This window comes from Bubalus bubalis, chromosome 11, assembly GCF_019923935.1.
Source record: "Bubalus bubalis isolate 160015118507 breed Murrah chromosome 11, NDDB_SH_1, whole genome shotgun sequence".
In the NCBI taxonomy this organism is placed as follows: Eukaryota; Metazoa; Chordata; class Mammalia; order Artiodactyla; family Bovidae; genus Bubalus; species Bubalus bubalis.
In genome coordinates this window covers 29697519-29719599 of record NC_059167.1, presented here as the reverse complement: position 1 = coordinate 29719599, position 22081 = coordinate 29697519, and the positions used below count along the sequence as shown (strand labels likewise).

The window sequence follows — 22081 nt, the reverse complement described above, 5'->3', positions numbered from 1 at the left end:
GGAAACCAGAATTGAAAGAGACACATGTACCCCAGTGGTCATCGCAGCACTGTTTATAATAGCCAGGACATGGAAGCAACCTAGATGTCCATCAGCAGATGAATGGATAAAAAAGCTGTGGTACATATACACAATGGAATATTACTCAGCTATTAAAAAGAACACATTTGAATCACTTCTTATGAGGTGGATGAAACTGGAGCCTATTATACAGAGTGAAGTAAGCCAGAAAGAAAAACACCAATACAGTATATTAACACATATATATGGAATTTAGAAAGATGGTAACGATGACCCTATATGTGAGACAGCAAAAGAGACACAGATGTAAAGAACAGACTTTTGACTCTGTGGGAGAAGGCGAGGGTGGGATGATTTGAGAATAGCATTGAAACATGTATTTTTAAAAAATGGTACGGTACTGTACCTATAGCGAACTGGCTGGCAGATGAACTTAAACCAATCTTTTCCTGCTGTGCTGGGTGGGGCTGCTGATGCTGAACAGAGCATCTTAGTCCTTCAGAATGTGGTCTCAGCAAAGATGTGCAAAGGACACGAAAGTGTTGGATGATGAGGCTGTGCCAGTTCTTGAGACATCTTGCTGGTTGTTGCCGCCGGGCGGGGGCCCCTCAAGGCACCCTGCTTTGACTTCTTGGTCTTTTCCCGCAGAGCCATTTATAAGCCAGGTGTGCCCCTTAATAATGTAATAGGCTTCCCTGCCCCAAACTCAGAAGCTTACAGTAGTTACTTAGAATTTAAAATGTCTGTGTATACTCTTGTTTTTGATTCCCATAAAAATCTGAAGTAATAGGCCATGCTGTGATCTGTTATCTGGGTTTTTGGTTGATGGGGAAATAATAACTAATGCTACCATAGCACTTCAATGCATTGTGGGCACTGTTTTAAGCAATGCATATTAAAAACTCATAATTCCCATAAGGCGGGAACTGCTGTTATCTGCATTTCACAATAAGGAAATAAACATGGTGGTTAAGTAACTGGCCCAAGATGACACCGCTGGTAGAGAACAGGGCCAAGACCCCAGTCCAGGGTGCCTGGCTCCAGAGTCCCTTAACCACACATTACGCTACCTCTTGGAAACAGGCAGGCAAAAGTTGGTTGAATGACCTCCCCAAGGCTACCTGGGGAGGGGAAGGAAGCAGACTGAGAGAGGTAAACCGGGGCTCTGTTGCTCCTAAGGGCATAGTTGAGAACTCGCGCTTGGTCTCTGTCTGTCTGTCATTCTTGGCCACAAGTCCTGGTTTGCTCTGTCTCCAGAAATGGTCACTCTGGATTGTTACCAAATCATCAGCATGGACTATGATTTCCTAGGAAATGTCAAATATACCCCACAGGAGGATTAGAAATAACTCAGTTGGTAAAGAGTTGGCAGCAATGCAGGAGACCCCGTTTGATTCCTGGGTCAGGAAGATCCACTGGAGAAGGGATAGGCTACTCACTCCAGTATTCTGGCCTGGAGACTTCCATGGACTGTATAGTCCATGGGGTCACAAAGAGTTGGGCTTGACTGAGCGACTTTCACTTTCAGAAAATAGTTATTGTTGCATGAGACTTTACATTTGCAATAGATCTTTAGATTGCTTTTTAAATATACATAGAGGCATGTATAATGCTGTGGCATGGGTTATTTATGAAGTGAAATCCAAGGTTAGGGTCTGTTTAGACTAAGATTGATCACCTTGTGACCTTAACAATGTTTTAACAGAGAAACTGAGGTGCTGGGAAAATGACCAAACTGAAATAGCCTATATTTATTGGATCAAGATTAGTCCAGCATTGAGGCAAGAAGAATGTTAATCTCCTCTCAAAAGTTGTGTTCATCTGCTGCTTTTGCTTGCAAGTTAGGTGATACTTTCCAAAGCAAAACTAAGATGCACAAGCTAAAAATACTTTTCCTCCTGATTTGTGAATTCTGTTGATTTTTAAGATCATAGGACATTATCATGGTTCTCACTTATGCATTTAACAGATTAATAAGAAGAATTGTTGTTGTGTCTGACTTTTTGTGACCCCATGGACTCCAGCATGCCAGCTTCCCTGTCATTCACTATCTTCTGGAGTTTGTTCAGTTAAAAAGAATATTCAGTTCAGTTCAGTTCAGTCGCTCAGTCGTGTCCGACTCTTTGTGACCCCATGAACTGTAGCACGCCAGGCCTCCCTGTCCATCACCAACTCCCAGAGTTCACTCAGACTCACGTCCATTGAGTCAGTGATGCCATCCAGCCATCTCATCCTCTGTCGTCCCCTTCTCCTCCTGCCCCCAACCCCTCCCAGCATCAGTCTTTTCCAATGAGTCAACTCTTCGCATCAGGTGGCCAAAGTACTGGAGTTTCAGCTTTAGCATCATTCCTTCCAAAGAACACCCAGGGCTGATCTCCTTCAGAATGGACTGGTTGGATCTCCTTGCAGTCCAAGGGACTCTCAAGAGCCTTCTCCAACACCACAGTTCAAAAGCATCAATTCTTCGGCGCTCAGCTACATAAAATTGGGGAGTCTTTGGACAACATCTCCACATATAAGTGCTCATGTATTTCAAAGTGAACAATGTAAATGGTTTCTTGAAAAACATGGGCTCTTTGGTTTCAAGACTAAGTCCTGGGAACAGATAGGGTAGGTGTGGAGGAAGTAGCAATGACTTCTTCCAAAGGGAATGTCTTAGGGGAAATTTTGATGCTTTGCACATTTTGCTCTGATATGCATAGCATTAGGAGGAAACCAGTAAAGTTCCTTCTTGGAAAGAACTCAGATGTGTGTTGCTGCCCTGCACCCAGCTTGTGATCAGTAGTCTGGAAATGACCTGTGGAATATTCCAGGCCTACTCTTGGAGTTTGTAATCTGATTGGGGAAAGCAAGACATTTTGTGCAAAACAGAATTAGAAGACAAAGCAGTACCGAGTATAAGCCATAACTAAGATGTGAGGTTTCTATTGAATTCTTAGGACCTGGGAGTGGCTCTGAACTCCAGGTGTCCTTGGGCTTTTCAGAGACTTTCCTTTAGATGGCTCAGGTTTCTTCTCCGATGGGGAGAGCAGATAACTGGATGAGACCTATAGGTGTGGCTGAAAGTTCCGCTTCAAGTCAGCCATGGTCTCCCTCCATCTCCCTTCCCTGCCTCTCCCCTCTGAAATTGCTATTGTGTAAGGTATTACTAATGCTGGCAAAGATTTGTGTTTAGCCATTTGCCAAGCATATCCCTTCCTGGGTTGGGGCTATAAACTCTACTCCTTCCTGCCATAAACTATTCCTCATCACCCCCTCCCAGTAGTACCCATGTCCCCTTGACATATTCTGCAAGGCCACATGTTCCTTCAGCATCCACTGCAAAAACTCTTGCTACTTGTTCACCACAGGTAGTAACCCTGGCAAAGGAGGGACATTGCTATCTCTTCTCAGTGGACTCTCTTCAGGGAACTGCCTCAGTGACAGGATCTAGTCCCATTAGTCAGAAGAGCCCTGGGTTTCCTTTGAGGGAGCTGGTAGCCACAGCTGGACAGGTTAGGATTCTCATTGTCCCTTATTTACACTGTCCCCATTGTCTCCAGCAATGATGGCAGCAACCACAGCTGGCATTTCCTAGTGCCATGTGCCCTGTAATGTTAACAGAGCTGCACTCTATGAACCTGTTGGTTGGTATTGGTGCTGTGTGTCCAACATAACCCTGGTATGTTGGACTGGTCATCCCCATCCAGTCCACAGCTGCCCCAGTTGTCCTTAGACTCCTCCTGCTTAGGAAGGAGCTGTGTTCTGATTCCTCCTTATTGGAAATCTTTCCATCCTCATCTTTGTGCACATGCCTTGCAAGAAGCCAGCCAGTGAGGAGCTTCTGCCTGCCTACACTGACCCCAGTTTGCAGGCTCTCAGAATCCCATGACTTGCTGATGCTGTTGGTGATCTTGCAGCTGGAGAACCTGTATTTCCTTGTTGTATTTCTGTGGTTGGGAAACCAAGCTGCCCTGGCAGGTGGTTTTCCATGGGTCAGTTGCACTTGGCTGTCTGCAGTGGGGGGCCTGTGTAGTTAAAGGAGGATTCAGCTTATTGATCACTTTGTTTCTCCTGAGTCATCAAGTCCAGGTCTGACGTTGTACCCAGCATCTTTTCTCTGTTGGAGCTAGGCCCAATGGCCAAAAGGTCCCTGGCCACCAAGGGGCTGTCATCTCCTTGGTGTCTTTGTCCCAAGCCCTCCGCTCTGCCTCCTGCTCTCCCAAGGGATGCTGCCAGGCATCTCGTAGGAAGTGTTTTGACAAGAAGGATTGGTGAGAGTTTTTTCTTGGCAACTATAAAATAAAAGTACTGTAAGGAGCTCCTAAATAAATTTGTGCTGCTTCAGCCAGGGAATTTCAACCCTCCTGGAAGTATAGGGGAAAGTGGAATGAAAAAAAAAAAATGTGGAAGCCTCAACTGCCAGTTTGATGGCTCATTCATTTGATGGTCCTCAGGAGGTGTGTGATCCGCACAGGGTGGACATTAGCCAAACTCATTGCCTCTTGCATTTGTCCAGAGAGTCCACGAATATTTTCTTTGTGCTTCTTTTTTTTCCCTACCATCAGACAAGGCAGGGGGAGATTTCTCAGTCCCTTTGCTCAAGTTGGCCCTGTGTGTACACAGGGGTGATGGTGGAAACAAGCTGCCTGTGTATCAAGTGCCCCAAACAGCAGAGCTGGATGGAGCCCAGCACCTGGTCTGCGGGGGTTCGTTTGTGAGTCTCTGGCTCTGTTTTAAAGGGGGTATAATAGCCAGCCTTGCCACAGAGTCATTTTTTATGATCATTTCCCACCTCAAGTAGCTGTTGGGAAGAAATATGAAAAGGTAGGGGAAAAGAGCCACAGAGGAGCTTCTAACATTTTCTGGGTTGGAAATTGTTTTACTGTTTTTCATTCACTAGAAAATAAGTTATTTTACATTCACTCTCATAATGATGAATGTTCATGCTTCATATATTAGTTCTTAAGCCAGTGTTGCAATAGATCAGCCTCACAAACACCAGCTAAAATGTCACTTTATGAGGACAAATGGCATGGGGACCTCATTTAATAATTCAGAACGTTGCTTCATTTCGCAGGGGCCTCATTTGCATCTTTAAGTTCGTTAAGACTTTAGGGACATATCATGGAGCATTTGAAAATATCAATGCCATTCATGATAATTTCATACATGTGAGACACTTTAAATAATTTCATTGGTTAAAAAAAATGAGCTTATTACAACAGGTCAGAATTCTGAGTACACAAATGATCACATTCCCTAAGGAAGTAAGGCGATTTTTTTCAACATGCCCTAGCAACCTGGTTTCCAGAATAAATCGTTTCCACTCCTACCAGTAGATCACTTTCCCTACACATCTTCCTTGGGAATTATAGCCTGAAAGAGTAGAGAGACTAAAGAAAAGGACTAAAACCAAAATATATAAATACATATCTTATGACTTTTTCCTGGTTATCAAATTAATACGTAATTCCTACAAAAAATTTAGAAAGTACAAAAAAGAAAAAAATCACTCATGAACATATCACCTAGACATGTAATCTTTTAGCTTTTCCCAACTCTCCCTTCTCCTTCCTGTCTTTCTTCCTTCCCTCTCCAACAGTTGTAACATAATTAAGAGAATATTGAAAGTACAATTTTGTGTTCTGCTTTTTCATTTAGAATTGTATCATCCTGTAAATAAGTCATGAAACCCAGCAGCTATAAAAAGATTGATAGATTTGATTATATAAAAATATGAAAGTTATCATAAACAAAACAAGTTGAACAATAATATTTGCAACCAATATAACAAATTACTGCTGTCCATTATGTGTAATGAATCTCTACAATATAATCCAAAAACTAACTCAAATTTTAAAACAGGTAAAACTTGTGAATAGGCAATAGACAGAAGAAATACAAATGGCCATTAACCATATAGATTTTTTTTTTTAAAGTTTAATCTCAGTAATCAAGAAATGAAGGTAATATGGTGAGATCATTTTCCCCTAGCAAATTGGCAAGGATAGAAGGGTGATTACATCTAACTTGAATAAGGAAGGTAAATGGATGCTCTTGTACACTATTGGTGGGAGTATAAATTGGTGCCAGCTTTTTAGAGGGCAGTTACTCAACTCTGTTTAAATTTTAAACATTTGTACACTTTAACACAGCATTTCTACTTCTAAAAATGTAACCCTCCAAAAGAGTGCAAATAATGTTCGTTACTCCATGGACACATGGAGTAATGTGCTTAAAGATGCAAGCAATTAGAAAAAAATCTACACATTTATGGAGAAGGACCTAATTAAATTATGGAACATCTTTATAATGGAATTTTATGTAACCATTACAAAGAATGAGGCAGATCTACAAGATATAGAAATATGTCCAAAAGTTCATTAAGTGAGAAAAGTAAGTTACTTCATAACATTTGTTAGTGTAGCATTAAGAAAAGATTCTATGACTATAAACCTGTTCTTGTTTTCTCCATAATTTTTTTCAGGAATGATGGAATTTAAGATAATGAAAATAGTACTTGTATAATCACAAAAGAAATCATTTTCAAAAGACAAAATTTCTGTCATTAACATTTCCCTGGTTTGTTTGTCCTTCATTATATCTCATACAATTTTAATAGCCTTCATAAAATTCTGTCATGGATATACCATAATTTATTTAGCTGTTCCCCTCTTAATAAATAATTTAGCTTGCTTCCAAAATTTGCTCTGTTATGCGCAATACAACAACAAACATTTTTGTAAAGTAAAAGACCTAAATCTACACTCCCCAAAGGATCCCTTTATGTAGCAGAGGTTGAGAGTTTAACCTAGAAAGAATTCAAGACATGGTTTTGAATGTGAAAAGGTAACATTTTGTAAGCCTTTTAAATCTTAACAGGACTACATATGGTTCATTGGAAGCAAAAGAGTTGGATCTTTCCTTCCTGGTACTCAGTTGTGCTACCCACTCTGACTATAATTTATCTCACTGGAAAAGATCCTGATGCTGGAAAAGATTGAGGAAGGGAGCAGAAGGAGGCGAGAGAAGATGAGATGGTTGAATGGCATCATTAACTCAATGGACATGAGTTTGAGCAAGCTCAGGGGGATAGTGAAGGCCTCGGAAACCTGGCGTGCTGTAGTCCATGGGGTCGCAAAGAGTCGAACACGACTGAGTGACTGAACAACAAAGTGTTTGTGGTCTGAGTGTGAAAATGACCGGGGATGTTATACTCAGGATGCTCTTTGCAAAGCTTCATCCCAAGCCTTTGCCTTTCCATTCCATTCTCTCTCCCCAGGTGAACTCATCCACACCCAACTAATGACTCATCATTTTCTATCCCTGGCCTGGCCTTTCATCTAAGCTCTAGCAGTGTATATTCAGCTGCCCATTAAACATGTCTACTCAGATGTCTAAAAAACACAGTATGTCCAAAGTAAATTCTTTGAGCCAGAACATGCTCATACGTTCTTCTTTTTTTACCTTCTACATCTTTCCATTACTAAATCCTATTACTTTCTTCCCCTGGTGGTTCTCCATTTGTCTAATTCTCTTTACATTACTGCCCTACCTGGGTCCAGACCACCATCAATTCTTTTCTGAATACTTTAGTAGCTTCCCCACTGGTCTCTTCATGTTCTGTCTCTTCCCCTCTGACCTGTTTTCCTTGTAGCTGGAGGGGCTTGTTGTAAAATCAGATTAATGCCATCCTTCTCCTGTGTAAGACCTTTCAATGGTGTTTTTTTTTTTTTTCTTTTTTTCCCCTCTTGGACCAAAGACTGAAATCCTCACTGGACCCTGCTGTATGAGGCTCCTGCTCTTTCCTGTCTCCTTTAATCTTCTGAGCCCCTTGCATATTGCCTGGCTAATGGATGGTACCCAGAGATTTGTTGGATGAACAAATGACTGAATGTCTTCTGTTAGATAGCACATAAATGGCATTACTATAACGTGATAAAACCACATTTTAGGCTTTTGCTTTTTCAGTGACATTGTAGAATTCTTTTACCAATTTAATACAATTGGCCCTGCTTCAAAAAACTGTCAAGTTTATATAAACCCAGATATTTAAAACACAAACTAACCCTAAATGGTTTTGTTTTGAGACTAAGATCATAATCCAAATTCACTTTCTTGGCAAATGCCACCCCTTAACTCTTGCCTACATGTCAGCTTTTCTTCCTTAGAAAAGTTATCCTTAGAGTTATCGTCATAGTATTTGACAACTAGAAAGAGATTTGCTGTGTGTTCCCCTACTCCTGTACCTTCAAGGATTGTGTGAAATCCAATCAACTCCTCCACACAAAAGTTAAGAACCAAACAAAAAATTTATTTTTCTAGCATTTTGATTATGCATTTAATAATGTGTCACAAAAATGTGACACATTATTTGGCAAATCAGTCTCAGGATATTTGTTGATTTTCAGATGGTTCTTATTTCAGCTGATGAAGTTCTCTCAGGAAACCGCCTACTAGAATTAGCCAGTGACGCAGTGGTGCTGATGGAAGAGAGGGTGCCTACTGTGGTGGGTTTGGAGCCCGGGACTTAGAGGGGGGTGAGCAGAACTGAATTCAAATCCTGACTTGATCCCTGGATCACTAAATGATGTTGATGTAGACCTTACTTCATAGGGTTGTTTTGAAGGTAAAATAAGAATGTGGATGAAGCACTTAGCATTTAGTGAACATTCAGTGTATGTTACTGCTACTGACACTAATCGTTGTTATTGTTGTTTTGTTATCATCATCATCTAGACACACACACACACACCCCCAAATGAGCAAACAGACAAAAAGCAGTATACTTAAAATAGTATATTGACTGTATATTTTAGGATAACTAATAGCAAAGTTGTACTTTATCTAAAAAATAGTCTTTTAGATTTAGATGTTAAAATATGGATAGATGAGACGATTTCATATTTTGGATTTGCTTCCAGATCGGACAAAAAAGATGGGTCAAGACGGGAGTAGAAGGACAGTTGAAACACGATTGGGCATTGATAGCTGTTTTTGCTGTGTGATCACTACAGGAGTTGTTATGTTATTCACCATACTTTCATATAAGTTTGAAATGTTCCATGATAAAATTTTTTAAGATACATTAAAAATAGCTTCTGAATAGCCTCTTATAGCCTCAATGTATTGTTGTTCAAGGAGCCAGTCTCAACTCACTGCTCTTTATTTCTTTTGGAAGAATAACTGAGTCCAGAGATCTAAGCAATAAGACTCCTGTCATTCTGTTTTATGACTCTCAGAATAGCTTATGGTGGAAACAAAACAAATATAATTTCTGAATTTCCTTTGTTTTCAACCACTTCAGAATCCTCTCTGAAACCACTGTGGGCATTTTAAGTAACCCTTATTACCCCAGCAAGAACAATGTACCTTTCAGACCATCAGGGAGGATAAAATAACTCTTTCTACCCTTCTGTGCTTGCATAACAAAGGTAGAGCTATTAAATACCACTGTTCAATAAGCTAATGAATGATGAGGCCATAATTGTGTATTTGGTGTTTTAGGATCTGAGCCTGTGCCCTGTATGAACTTGTAATCTTCATTGTGGAGCCTTGTTAACTTCGGCTGCTGACTTACATGTTGGCTGGGGAGGCTGAGGAAGTCCAAAGCCAAAAACTGACTTCTCTGCCTATTTCATATTCAATTCAGGAGTCAAAGAGTGACTTTTTTTTTTTTTTTTGCTTTGGGTTTTTGGTTAAGTGAAGATAGCTATTCACCCTTAGAGTAGAAGCTGACAATAGCCACAAATGGCTCATGTTCTCCTCTTTCATATGCGTGTGAGCAAGGGGAAAGGATTATGCTTGGGTCCTCTCTGCTTGCCCCTCCTAAAGTGGTGTCTTTTCCCCAGCTCCACTAAAGCAAAGAATTTGAATTTATTATATTTCGGGGCTCTTTCTTTCACCCCTGGCATCTCTCTCCAAGAGGAAAAGCACTTGGATTTTTGTAGGTTTAATTACTTTGGCACAAGGGTCCCAGTGAAGTTTATGGAACTTCATTCCTTTCCCCCAAAATAAAATAGGCTCTGAATTGGCTGGTGCAACTCACTGTGACCCATCCAAAATGCCTCTGTTTATCTATTTGGTCAGCATCTTGTGCCAGGCGTGCACTGAGGCTAGGGAGCAATAAGGCTCAGCCCCAGCCAACGGGTGAGACAGGTGTATGGACAGAATGCAGTGAAAGTTGTCGGTCATAGAGCTGTGACCTGGGTGCTCTGGGGGCAGAGCTGACTATCCGGGGACATCAGCACAGACCTCACAGTGGAGGTTTGAGACATTTGGGCTGAGGGAAGAACTGAATCCTCAGGTTATCTTATGCTCTTAATCAAACCCCCTTATTATTTCTGGTTGAGAGTTTTATCCTGTTAGGTAGTTCAGTTCAGTTGCTCAGTCGTGTCCGACTCTTTGCCACCCCATGGACTGTAGCACACCAGGCTTCCCTGTCCATCACGAACTCCTGGAGCTTACTCAAACTCATGTCCATTGAGTCAGTGATGACATCCAACCATAGCATCCTCTGTCATCCCCTTCTCCTCCTGCCTTCAATCTTTCCCAGCATCAGGGTCTTAGGTAGTACTTGGTATGAAATCAGCAATAGCATTTCCCTCAAGGCTGGTCCAGTTCTGAAAATGCCTAAAAGGAGACTGCAAAATCAGGACTGAGGTGTAGAACTGGCCTCTCTGCCCTGGGGCATCCTATGACCAGGCCAAGTCACATCCCTAGGGCCGCTCAGTTCCTTGTCCTGAGCAATGGGGCCGTGTCCCAAGACTTCCCTGTGCAGAGGACATTGTGATGGGCAGCATATGAAACTGATGACAAAGCACTTTTCCCTCCCCGAGCAAGTCCTGATACCTGTGACAGTTGCTGAGTAATAAGCAGTCAAACCTCTTAGCTGGGACGTTAGTCACAAGCTCTCTTGAGCAATCTCAGGTCGGCTCTTTAGACCATTGTAAGTTTCTGTTAGCACTTGCTTCTTCTACCCAAGGAGATCCTTTCCAAGCTCTCAGCAGGCACAGTGGCTTCAGGACCCTTTCTGGCAGTGTGAGAGTCAGAGGTCTCTGAGTGTAGGACCACACAGATGTGGGCTGCTGGGCTGGAACATGGTGCTGATAAAGCCAGCCCCGAGGCTCAGATCCCCTAAGGCCTTGATCCCTCCTAGAGCTGCAGATGAGAAGTGGCTGGCAGAGATTAGACATGACAGTGTTTGGACTGATGAGTCCCCAGAGGAGCCAGACAACCAGGCGCTAACAGGGCCTTGAGTCTGAAACCACTTTTAGAAGAACGACTGAGACCATACTCTTGACGGTGGCTGTAACCAGAATCCTTCCTGCCCCCCGACAATACACACACCTGTTCTTCTGGGATCCTGCCTTCATGTGGACTAATAAATCTTGCTCATACTGTCTGTGTGTTGAGAGGGCAGTGGAGGAGGACACGGTTTCCACAGAGCAGAGCCTACTGAAAGCTTGTGTGGGAAGTGGGACTCTGCCCAGGAAAGGGGCAGGAGGCTGACTGGGGGGCCGGGGCTGAGTCTGGTTTAGAGGTGGAGGAGCCTCGCATTGCTGAAGTGGCTGCACAGGCACCTAGCATATCTCCGCCTGTCTCCCGGGAGACGCCTGGAGCATGAGCTCAGAGTGGAGGCTGGCCTGAGAAAGTGCTGCTGCTCTCATCTTGCTTATCCGTGGATTCCTGGAAAATGGGACTTGGTGCTCCTTCCTGGGTGGCTTCCAGTGACCCCTGTCTGCAGGTCCCACGTGGTCCGGCCGCATCAACTCGCAGGGCCCAGTGTGGAAACCGGTCTTGCCAGTTCTGTCATCACCCGCCTCCCCCGAGTGGCAATGTGATCCCGAGCTGGACAGAGACCAGCCTCTCCACTTGGGCCGAGCAGCCCAACAGGCCTTTATTGTCAGAGCAGAGATGGGAAGACATGGGAAAACAGAGCCATGAATGCCCTGACACAGCCCCCTGGGGATGCGAAGGCCCAGAGCAGCAGTCAGTAGCCCCCACTGTGGAGAGGCCCAGTGAGGGGCCACCATCATTCCGCATAGCACAGCCCCAGGAGGCTGCGGCTACTGCAGCTTCCCCCCGGCAGTTGACTGCAGAGCTCCAGGTCAGGGTGGTTGTCTAGCATCCCTGCTGGCTGGGCAGCCTCCTTCACTGCTAAGCCAGTGTCTTTGCCTCTGAGCAATCTTTCCTTCAAGGATCAAAGGATGGAGGTTGTCGCCCTGTAGGCAGGGCTGCTCCCCCGATCCTCCCCCAAGGCTAGACTGAGAGGCCTATGATGGGATGTAGGTGTGTGGGACTCTTTCCCAGCTTGCTGTGGTGCCAGCTTCCCTCTGTTATGATGCCTGGTATGTGTGGCAATGGGAGACGGTGCCAGAAGCCTATGTCAGGGAGGGGGTGTTTAGGAGCACTGCCTTTCATTTGCAGACAGTTTTATTGACATTTGACCCATGTTCCTACCTCCATCCATACCTTTCACCAAGCAGTTCTGCTGCTGGAAACTCACTTCCCTTGATTGGATTCTGCTCCAGGTTAGGGAAGGGAGGGTGAGTGCCTTTGTCCTGCACTCACCTTAATATCTGAGGTTTCTATGTATCTGGGCTATACCCAAACAAACCCTGTTCTCACTCCTGTTTTGCTTTTCCCCGGTCATTAATGTCCTCACTAACCCACTGAATCTAAGGTAGAAACCCAGGAGCCATCAGTTCTGCTGCTGCTTCTCCTCATCCATCTCTAAGTGGTCATCAGGCCTTAATCCTGATCGTGTTTTCACTAAAGCACAGCTGACTGATCCCTACTTGCCATTCCATCCGTCACTGTCCTAGTTCAGGTCTTAACATCTCTTCCCTGGACTCTCTCAGCTTCCCTCTAGCTGATCTTTTCTCATCAGCTGGAAAACTTAGCTTCAGTGGGTCACATTTGCCTAATATCTAAGCATCAGAATTCCTTCATGTGGTATGCAGGGCCCTTCGCAGTATGGACTTAACTCTGCTTTCTAGCCCTGGCATTTTGATGGCCTCAGTGTTTTCATGTCAGTCCTCCTATGCCACATGGGGTTCCTGAGCCCACCTGCATCTCTGCTCTTGCTCTGTGCGCGGGCCCTGTCCACCTGCCCACAGTGACTGTCTCATACCGCTTCCCCACCTAGAAGACTGACTCATGCTGTAAGGCCCAGCTCAATTTCTGCCTCTACTGTGGAACAGACCTCTGTCCTGCCACTAATAGGAATGAATTGTTCCGTCTTGTTTTTCCCTCACAGCACATGGTTCCTACTTCTCTCATGCCACTTGTATTACACAACAGTTGGTTCTGTCTCCCTCCCCCATCACTCTCCTTTCCTCTTTCCCCCAATATATGTGTGTACGTACACACACATATTTATGTATCTACACACACACACACTCATCTATGTGTATATACTTTGAGCAAAGATTTATTGCATGCACTGTGCTAGGCACAGTGTGACCCAGATGCATCTGATGCCTCCTCCGTGGAGCTGACAGTCCAGTGAATATCTGTCTCCCAAACACACAGTGGGTTCCTTAGGGAGAAGGATCGTCTTGCTCTTGATGCCTATCACAGTGTGTGCTGCGCAGTGGCCACATGCTCCAGGACTTCACCGAGCGAAGGCCAGTGGGCAGAGATAGATGCCACAGAACAGGGTGTAGGGTGGGTAGATGTCTCCTGGATAGGTGGTCAGTGGGAAGCCTGGCAGTCACGTTGTCACTTTTTAATGGGTAGCCTGTGTTTTGATACGTGGTTAGCCCATTCAGATGGAACCATCATCCAGGACCACGAGGCAGATTTTGAGAGTGGATATCTTATATCCGCTCTTATCCAGATAACACAAAGAAGTGTCTCCCCTTTGAAGTGTGGGTACAGAAAGCTCTCCTGGCTGTGTGACCCCCATCTCATGACCCAGCTCAGCCAGGTAGATGGTTTGGGGCCCAGCTGCCCCACCATATTTGCTGCTCTGTGTTTCTTGCAGAGATCTGAAACTGGACAATGTACTGTTGGACCATGAGGGCCACTGCAAACTGGCAGATTTCGGGATGTGCAAGGAGGGGATCTGCAACGGGGTTACCACGGCCACCTTCTGTGGCACGCCCGACTACATTGCTCCGGAGGTGAGTGTGCTCATTGCTTAAGCAGCTTTGGGAATCCAGGTTCCCCAGCAGCCCCATCGGAAAGGCAAGGCCAAGCAGACGCTGCAGCTTGTGGGCAGTGTTGAAAGCTGACACCTCCAGACTCCTCTCCGGCTCCTTGGGTGAATGATGGCTGAAAATGTCTTCAGTTCCTCCCAGTACAAATTCAAGTCCAAAAGAGTTTTGTAAACTTTGCAGTGGCTTCAGGGTTTGCTCCTGAATGAGGACAAAGTGCACTCTACACCTGTCCCATGTAATTTTCTTCTTTGTCTCTACGCAGAGCTTTGATCCTGGCCCCGTTTGGTAGAAATAACCACAAGCTCTTGAATTGCCCCCATATGAGTGAGTGAGCCCATCTCCTCCTCCTCCACAGATGTAGTCCCACAGCGCTTTCTGGTTTGGATCTGCGTATACTATTACTTTGGCCTAAGTAGACCATAGATGTTTGACCACTGGAATGAGAAGGCCTCTGATTTGACACCAGGAAAATAGACCCCAGTCTAGAGATGGACTAAAACATACATGGAGTGCAGGAAATTCCCTTGCTTTACTTCAGCTTCTAATCCTTCATTTTCTGTAGTCATTAAGGGTGCCTTTGTTCATCAGATGCACAGAGCTCCTCTCACATCACCCCTTTGCACAGATCCTCCAGGAGATGCTCTATGGGCCTGCAGTGGACTGGTGGGCTATGGGCGTGCTGCTCTACGAGATGCTGTGTGGCCACGCACCCTTCGAGGCAGAGAACGAAGATGACCTCTTTGAGGCCATACTGAACGATGAAGTGGTCTACCCTACATGGCTGCATGAAGATGCCACAGGGATCCTGAAATCTGTAAGTGTGACATACTCAGCCAGCTTTCCAGCTATTGCAAACCAGCTTGCTATGCGTGCTGTTTGGGTTTGAAGTTTGTTTGTTTGTTGATGCTACCTACCAGCTCTAGCTGAAATGTGTGTTTTAATCTATAGAATCAAAGAACCAGAGTTTTCTCAGGCTTTTTTGTCCTCTTATGCAATAGTTATTTTGGAACCAACTGCCCAGGTGACGCTAGTGGTAAAGAATCTACCTGCCCATGCAGGAGACACAAGAGATGTGGGTTTGATCCCTGAGTCAAGAAGATCCCCTGGAGGAGGAAATGGCAACCCAATCCAGTATTCTTGCCAGGAGAATCCCATGGACAGAGGATCCTGGTGGGCTACAGTTGCAAAGAGTCTGACATGACTGAGCAACTGAGCACACGTAATAGCCGTTCATAGTGTTGTTGGCCAGATATCAAGTATTTCTACCATTTGTGGCTTCAGTGTAGGTGAAGTGATGCTCCTGTTTCATCCAGTCGGGACGTATGAGGCTGTTGGGTCATGTAAATGGCACTGCCAGTTGTTTCTGTACTGATTGTGTTTCTGTTGACAACATCCAAGGAGCAGGATGAAGGGGCCTTTCCAGTAGTGCTGGGAGAGAAGAGAGGTTTTTCAGACTTGGGCAAGATCTCATTTCCTTCCATGTTGTCCTTGTACAAGTCAGGTGCCAGGCCCACAATTTAGGTGCAGGGTGGAATATCGTGTAGAAGAGGTCTTTCTTTTGTGCATTTAAGGCAATATGATGGAAGCCTTATTTTCCAGTGTGGAAGAAATGTGGATTTGATGCTTTTATGTTGAAAATAAGAAAGTAACAGGTAATATACACAATGGATAAACCAACAAGATCCTACTGTGTAACACAGGGAACTCTGTTAAATGTTATGTGGCAGCCTGGATGGGAAGGGAGTTTGGGGGAGAATGGATACATCTATATGGACAGCTGAATCCCTTTGCTGTCCACCTAAAACTATCACAACATTGTTAATCAGTTGTGCTCCAATATAAAATAAAAAGCTTTAAAAAGAAATAGATGAAGAAAACCAGAAAAAAATTAAGAAGGAACAACCAACAAGAAAGAGAAATTCTTCCAGGGCTTTGATCAGGGGCCCTGCCATGTGCCAATAACCTTCTGATTCTAGGACCTGTTTAATGTACAGAATGATAACTAACTTTTTAGTATTGTTTATTACCAGGTTATGACATCACCTGTTGTCCTTACAGTCTCATATATCCTGTAGACCCTGAATATACCAGTAAAATATAAAGTTATAAAAAAAAGTTAACATGAATAACGTAATTTGGGTCAATACCCTATTAGGAAATCAGGTTATTATTTCCCAATATATGCACAGGGAGAATAAAGATGAATATTCTTCAAATAGGGGAAAATCAGAATAATCCATTCTCTCTGGGGGATATCTATGGGATAAAAATTACTTTGCTCAAATCATATCACTTCCTGTGATTGGAGACAAAAAAACTAAATTCAGGAAATACTAGCTTTGTTGGTGAGAGACTTCTCTCTCTGGAAATCTCCAGTCATATAATTAGTGTCATTTTAAGGACATGTTGTTTACAGATCACTCTGTCCTGGGGCCGATGGCATAATTGTTCCTGAGAAGTCTCCACTTCTCAGGAAATGATCACAGAAATCCTTCTCAGGCAAATATTGCCCCAATAAATCATAATTTGTAACTTGATTCTCAAGTTCAGGCACCAGTGCTCTCCTGATATGGAAGAAGCTTTAATTGCACATAGAAATAAAAGTGAAGTACTTTGGGATTCTACCAAATGTCTTCTGTCTACCCTGTTTTCATAAGAAAAATTTATTTGTATATTTAGTAGAAAATTTAGACTAAGGAGAATGTGGCTTTTATAATTTCATTAATAAAAAATCAGGGAGAAGGGCTTGTCTTTATAGATTTATGCCTAAAATTTCTCCACCCTTGGAAGGGAAATGTGCTCACCTCAGCTGGTCCCAGCTACCTATGATGACCTAATCTATGATAACACAACAATTTGTGCTGCAGAGTTGGGCTTACTTCTGAGTTATTACTCTCCCAATCCTATGGTCTAGAGTTGGGTCCTTCTGACTCCCAAGGCGTGCTAATCCCCTGTGGCCTGCAGTGACCACCATCACAGTACAAATGGTTTTTCATGATGCACATATTTAGTCCAATTACCATAGCTGATTTAGCTTTTTTACTATTTAAAAGAAAGACCCCAGAGTTATATAATTCAAATGTAAATGATAGTTCATGCCATAAGGAAATATGCATTGTTGGCCTCAGTGTATAAAAGTTATTGTGCTTGGTACCATGAAGGGTAGGAAACAAAAGTCAGTCTGTGCCTCAAGAAACTTTAATGTTCCCTATTTTAGGATTAATAGTCCAGTTCAGTCTTTCTCTGATAAACACTTATCCAGGTCTGGGAGAAATCTTTAGAGGCCATATCAGCATTTGAGTTGACCATCACCCACATCTGCTCCTCTTAATTTTTTTTAGAAGTCCTCAACCTCTTTTTAGCATTTAGAATCCTCTTAAGAGAATTCTTCCCTACTAAATCTGAGACACAGGTTTCACCCCTTTTAACCCAATCCCTATAAAAACTAGAGTAGCTACTAAGCAAGGTTAAGATTCACATGGAACTATTAAGATGATTTATATTTAACCAGATAGATCCAATTACTTTTTTTTAAGTTTTATTAGTGTATAGTTGATTTATAATGTTGTGTTTCAAGTGTACAGCAAAGTGAATCTATTATATATATGTTCATTATTTTTCAGATCCTTTTCCCATATAGGTTACTAGAGAGTATTGAGTAGAGCTCCCTGTGCTATACAGTAGGTCCTTGTTGTTTATTTTATATATGTAATGTGTGTATGTTAATCCCTGATTTATCCCTCCCTCAATTACTTTATATCTTTGATATATATAGAAACATTGCTGGTAAAGGCAATGGCACCCCACTCCAGTACTCTTGCCTGGAAAATCCCATGGACGGAGGAGCTTGATGGGCTGCAGTCCATGGGGTTGCTGGGAGTCGGACACGACCGAGCGACTTCAATTTCACTTTTCACTTTCATGCATTGAAGAAGGAAATGGCAACCCACTCCAGTGTTCTTGCCTGGAGAATCCCAGGGACGGGGGAGCCTGGTGGGCTGCCATCTATGGGGTCGCACAGAGTTGGACACGACTGAAGCGACTTAGCAGCAGCAGCAGTTATCTAGTTACCTAGTAACTAGTTATCTAGTTATATGTTATCTAGGAGCATCCTGCCTCCACAATCTTTGTTCTGGGAGAAAACAGCCTCTGGTGCCTCACAAGAATTTGCTCTTCAGTGGGGACTGAGTTGTTCCCTCTCCCTGCAGACTCCCTTCTGGGAAGCTGTGAACCTCTTCGCTTCCCTTTATTTTGGGCCCTTTCTAATGCCAGCAGCTCAGTGGATGATGCTGTGTCACTGGCTGAGCACTGACTTTCTTAAGTGACTCTCTGTGTTCTCTGTTAAGTGGCTCTCTCTGTTCTCTGTTGGGCATCTTCCTGTACGAAGAAGCTCGGGTTTCAGTCCATGGCAGGCTTATCTCCCAGCTGTGTTACACTCTGGCTGAGTGACCTTGGCAAGCTAACACACCTCTCTGAATCTATGTCCTTGTTCAAAAGATCTGTAAATTGAAGTAATAAAATCCATGTCACAGGGTTCCTCCCCAGATTCAGTGAATTGGTACATGTAAGCCACGCAGGGACATGGTAAGCATTCTGTTTCTTCCTCCCTCAAGGAGTGTACCTTAAGAGCAATTTTCTGAAAAACACTGGAAAAGATGTCAGAGAAAATTACTAAAACATATTAACCGAGAGGATTTCGGAGACAGCTTTGTACATTTCAGCCCTCAGGCCTAAAAATAAAAGGCTTAAATGCTGTAGCTGAGGAAATTCAGCTGTTCTTGGCAGAGGGCTGAGATATTTAAACAGAAGTGTGATCAAAGAAAAGGAAGAAAACAGTGAAGAGCTCTCAAGACGTGGGGAGAAGCACCCAGGAGGGAAGAAGTGTCAGCGCCTGGTGGTGAGGAGCCGGCCTGCAGAGCAGAGCTGTCCGAGGGCAGATGTCGGCTCTTTCACCTGCTGGCTGTGGGAACTTGGGCACACAGTGTGATTTTGCCATGCCTCGGTTTTCCTCATCTGTACTCTCGGGATCAGAGATGACGCGAGGGGATACTTGGAACAGTGCTGAGCACAGACTGGATGCTCAGGAAGCAGATGCCAATGTCATCAGTGAGAGCAGGGTGCATTTTTAGGCTCTTTGCCCTTTTCTCTGAAAAAGTATGATTCTACTTATTGTATTAGGAAGAGGGTTTAAGGTAGCAAGTCATACCTCACAAACCATTCAAACTGCTTTCTGGTTCTAATTGCAACTTGATTTAATTAGACCAATATAGTGGGGTTTTTTTGTTTTTTGTTTTTCCTAGAAGAAACCTAAAAGATTATCCATTCCAATTCCCTCATTTAATAGATGAGGAAACTTGGGGTCCAGAGAAATTGTGACTCACCAAAGGCCATTCAGCACATTACTTAAAACAACCAAACAAATTAGAACCCTTGTGTAGCTCTCACGGGAATGTAAAATTGTGCGGGCACTGTGGAAAGTGGTATGGCAGGCAGTTTCTCAGAAAATCAAACTTAGACGTACCATATAACCTAGCAATTCCATTTCTGGGTGTATATCCCAAAGAACTGAAAGCAAGGGCTTGAACATATTTGTATATCAGTGTTCACATCATTATTCACAAAATCTAAAAGGTAGAATCACGCTCATTTCACATGCTAGCAAGATTATTCTCAAAATCCTTCAAGCTGGGCTTCAATAGTACATGAACCAAGAAATTCCAGTTGTACAAGCTGGGTTTAGAAAAGGCAGAGGAACCAGAGATCAAATTGCCAACATCCACTGCTGGATCATAGAAAAAGCATGGGAATTCCAAAAAAATTACTTCTGCCTCATTGACTAGGCTAAAGTCTTTGATTGTGTGGATCACAACAAACCAGAAAACTCTTAAAAGAGATAGGAACACCAGACCACCTTACCTGCCTCCTGAGAAATCTGTATGTAGGTCAAGAAATAACAGAATTGGACATGAAACAACAGACTGGTTCAAAATTGAGAAAGGAGTACGCCAAGGCTGTATATTGTCACCCTGCTTATTTAACATATATGCAGAGTACATCACGTGAAATGCTGGGCTGGATGAAACACAAGCTGGAATCAAGATTGCAGGGAGAAATATCATTAACCTCAAATACGCAGATGACACCACCCTTATGGCAGAAAGTGAAGAGGATCTAAAGAGCCTTTGATGAAAATGAAAGAGGAGAGTGAAAAGGCTGGCTTAAAACTAAGACAGAGATCATGGCATCTGGTCCCATGACTTCATGGCAAACAGATGGGGAGAAAGTGGAAATAGTTACAGATTTTATTTTCTTGGGCTCTAAAATTACTGTAAGATGGTGATTGAAACCATGAAATTAAAAGATGCTTGCTCCTTGGAAGAAAAACTATGACAAACCTAGGCAACATAGTAAAAAGCAGAGACATCAGTTTACTGACAAAGATCCATATAGTCAAAGCTATGGTTTTTCCAGTAGTCATGTATGGATGTGAGAGTTGGACTATAAAAAGGCTGTGTCAAAGAATTGATGCTTTTGAACTGTGGTGTTGGAGAAGACTCTTGAGAGTCCATTGGATAGCAAGGAGATCAAACCAGTCAATCCTAAAGGAAATCAACCCTGAATATTCATTGGAAGGACTGATGCTGAAGCTGAAGCTCCAATACTTGGGCCACCTGATGCAAAGTGCCAACTCACTGAACAAGACCTAATGCTGGGAAAGATTGAGGGCAAGAGGAGAAGAGGGCGAGAGAGGATGAGATGGTTGGAGGGTATCACTGACTCAATGGACATGAGTTTGAGCAAATTCTAGGAGATGGTGAAGGACAGGGAAGCCTGGTGTGCTGTGTCCATGGGGTCACAAAGAGTTGGACATGACTGAGCAACTGAACAATAGCAAAAAGTGGAAGCAACCCAAGTGTCCATCAACGGGTGAATGGATAAACAAAATATGTTACATGCATACAATGGATTAGTCACCCTTAGCAAGGAAGGAAATTTTGACGCTTGTTACAACATGGATGAACTTTGAATGCATTATGTTAAATGAAATGAACCAAATACAAAGGGACCTCCACTTACATGAGAACCCTAGAGTAGCCAAATTCATAGAGACAAGAGCAAAATGGTGGTTGCCAGGGGCTGGCAGAGGGGTTGGTAGGGAGTTAGAGTTTAAGAGATGAGAAATTTCAGCTTGGGAAAATGAAAAAAGTGCTATAGATGGATGGTGGTGATGGTTGTACAACAATGTGAATATACTTAATCCCACTCAACTATACACTTAAAAATGGCCAAGAAGGTAAATATTGTGTTCTATATATTATACCACTTGAGGGGGAAATACCCTGGGATCAGAATCCAGTTTTTTCTGACTCCCAGTCCAGGGTTCTGAGCTAGCCTATACCTGGCCACTCCCCATTTTTATTCTCCTTTTCATTAATAAGCATCCTTTGCCTTTAGAGCCCCACATGTTTAGCACCCAAATAACTCCCTGATATGATTCTTTCCAACTGTCCTAGAAACATGAGCCACTGGAGGAAGCTTCCAGGGTGCCATGTACTTAATACTCACAGAGCATGAATCCGTCAACCATCTAACTTTCCATAAAGTAAGATATAACGTTTATGATAAGAATGTGAGTGTTATTTAAAGACTGTGCATTTGAGTCTTTCTCTATTGACCTGAGATGAGCCTATGACCATAGGAGAAACTGATACATGAGGGAATTAGGACCCCTGTCTCATTCCACCTGGCAAATACTTGTCAGATGCCTTCCCTTGGCTTGGCCTTGTGCGAAGTGCTGGGAAGCAAAGCTGAAAAGACACAGCATCTTCTGTTGCTCACAGCCTCATAGGAATGAGAACACGTAAGTGGATACTTAGCTCGCTGCCAAGGAGGAATGATCAAAGCTCTCTCTG

The 22081-nt window shown here is 43.3% G+C and overlaps 1 protein-coding gene across 3 annotated transcripts in view; it reads left to right on the top strand.

Annotated features, from left to right (window-relative positions):
- PRKCH (protein kinase C eta) overlaps positions 1-22081 on the top strand; it is a 231207-nt gene that overhangs the window by 193420 nt on the left and 15706 nt on the right. For all 3 annotated transcript variants that reach the window (XM_006054431.4, XM_044924894.2, XM_025295408.3), the window contains exons 11-12: positions 13994-14132; positions 14794-14982. In XM_006054431.4, coding sequence (XP_006054493.1) covers positions 13994-14132; positions 14794-14982 — 328 coding nt within the window. The remainder of the gene's footprint in view (positions 1-13993; positions 14133-14793; positions 14983-22081) is intronic.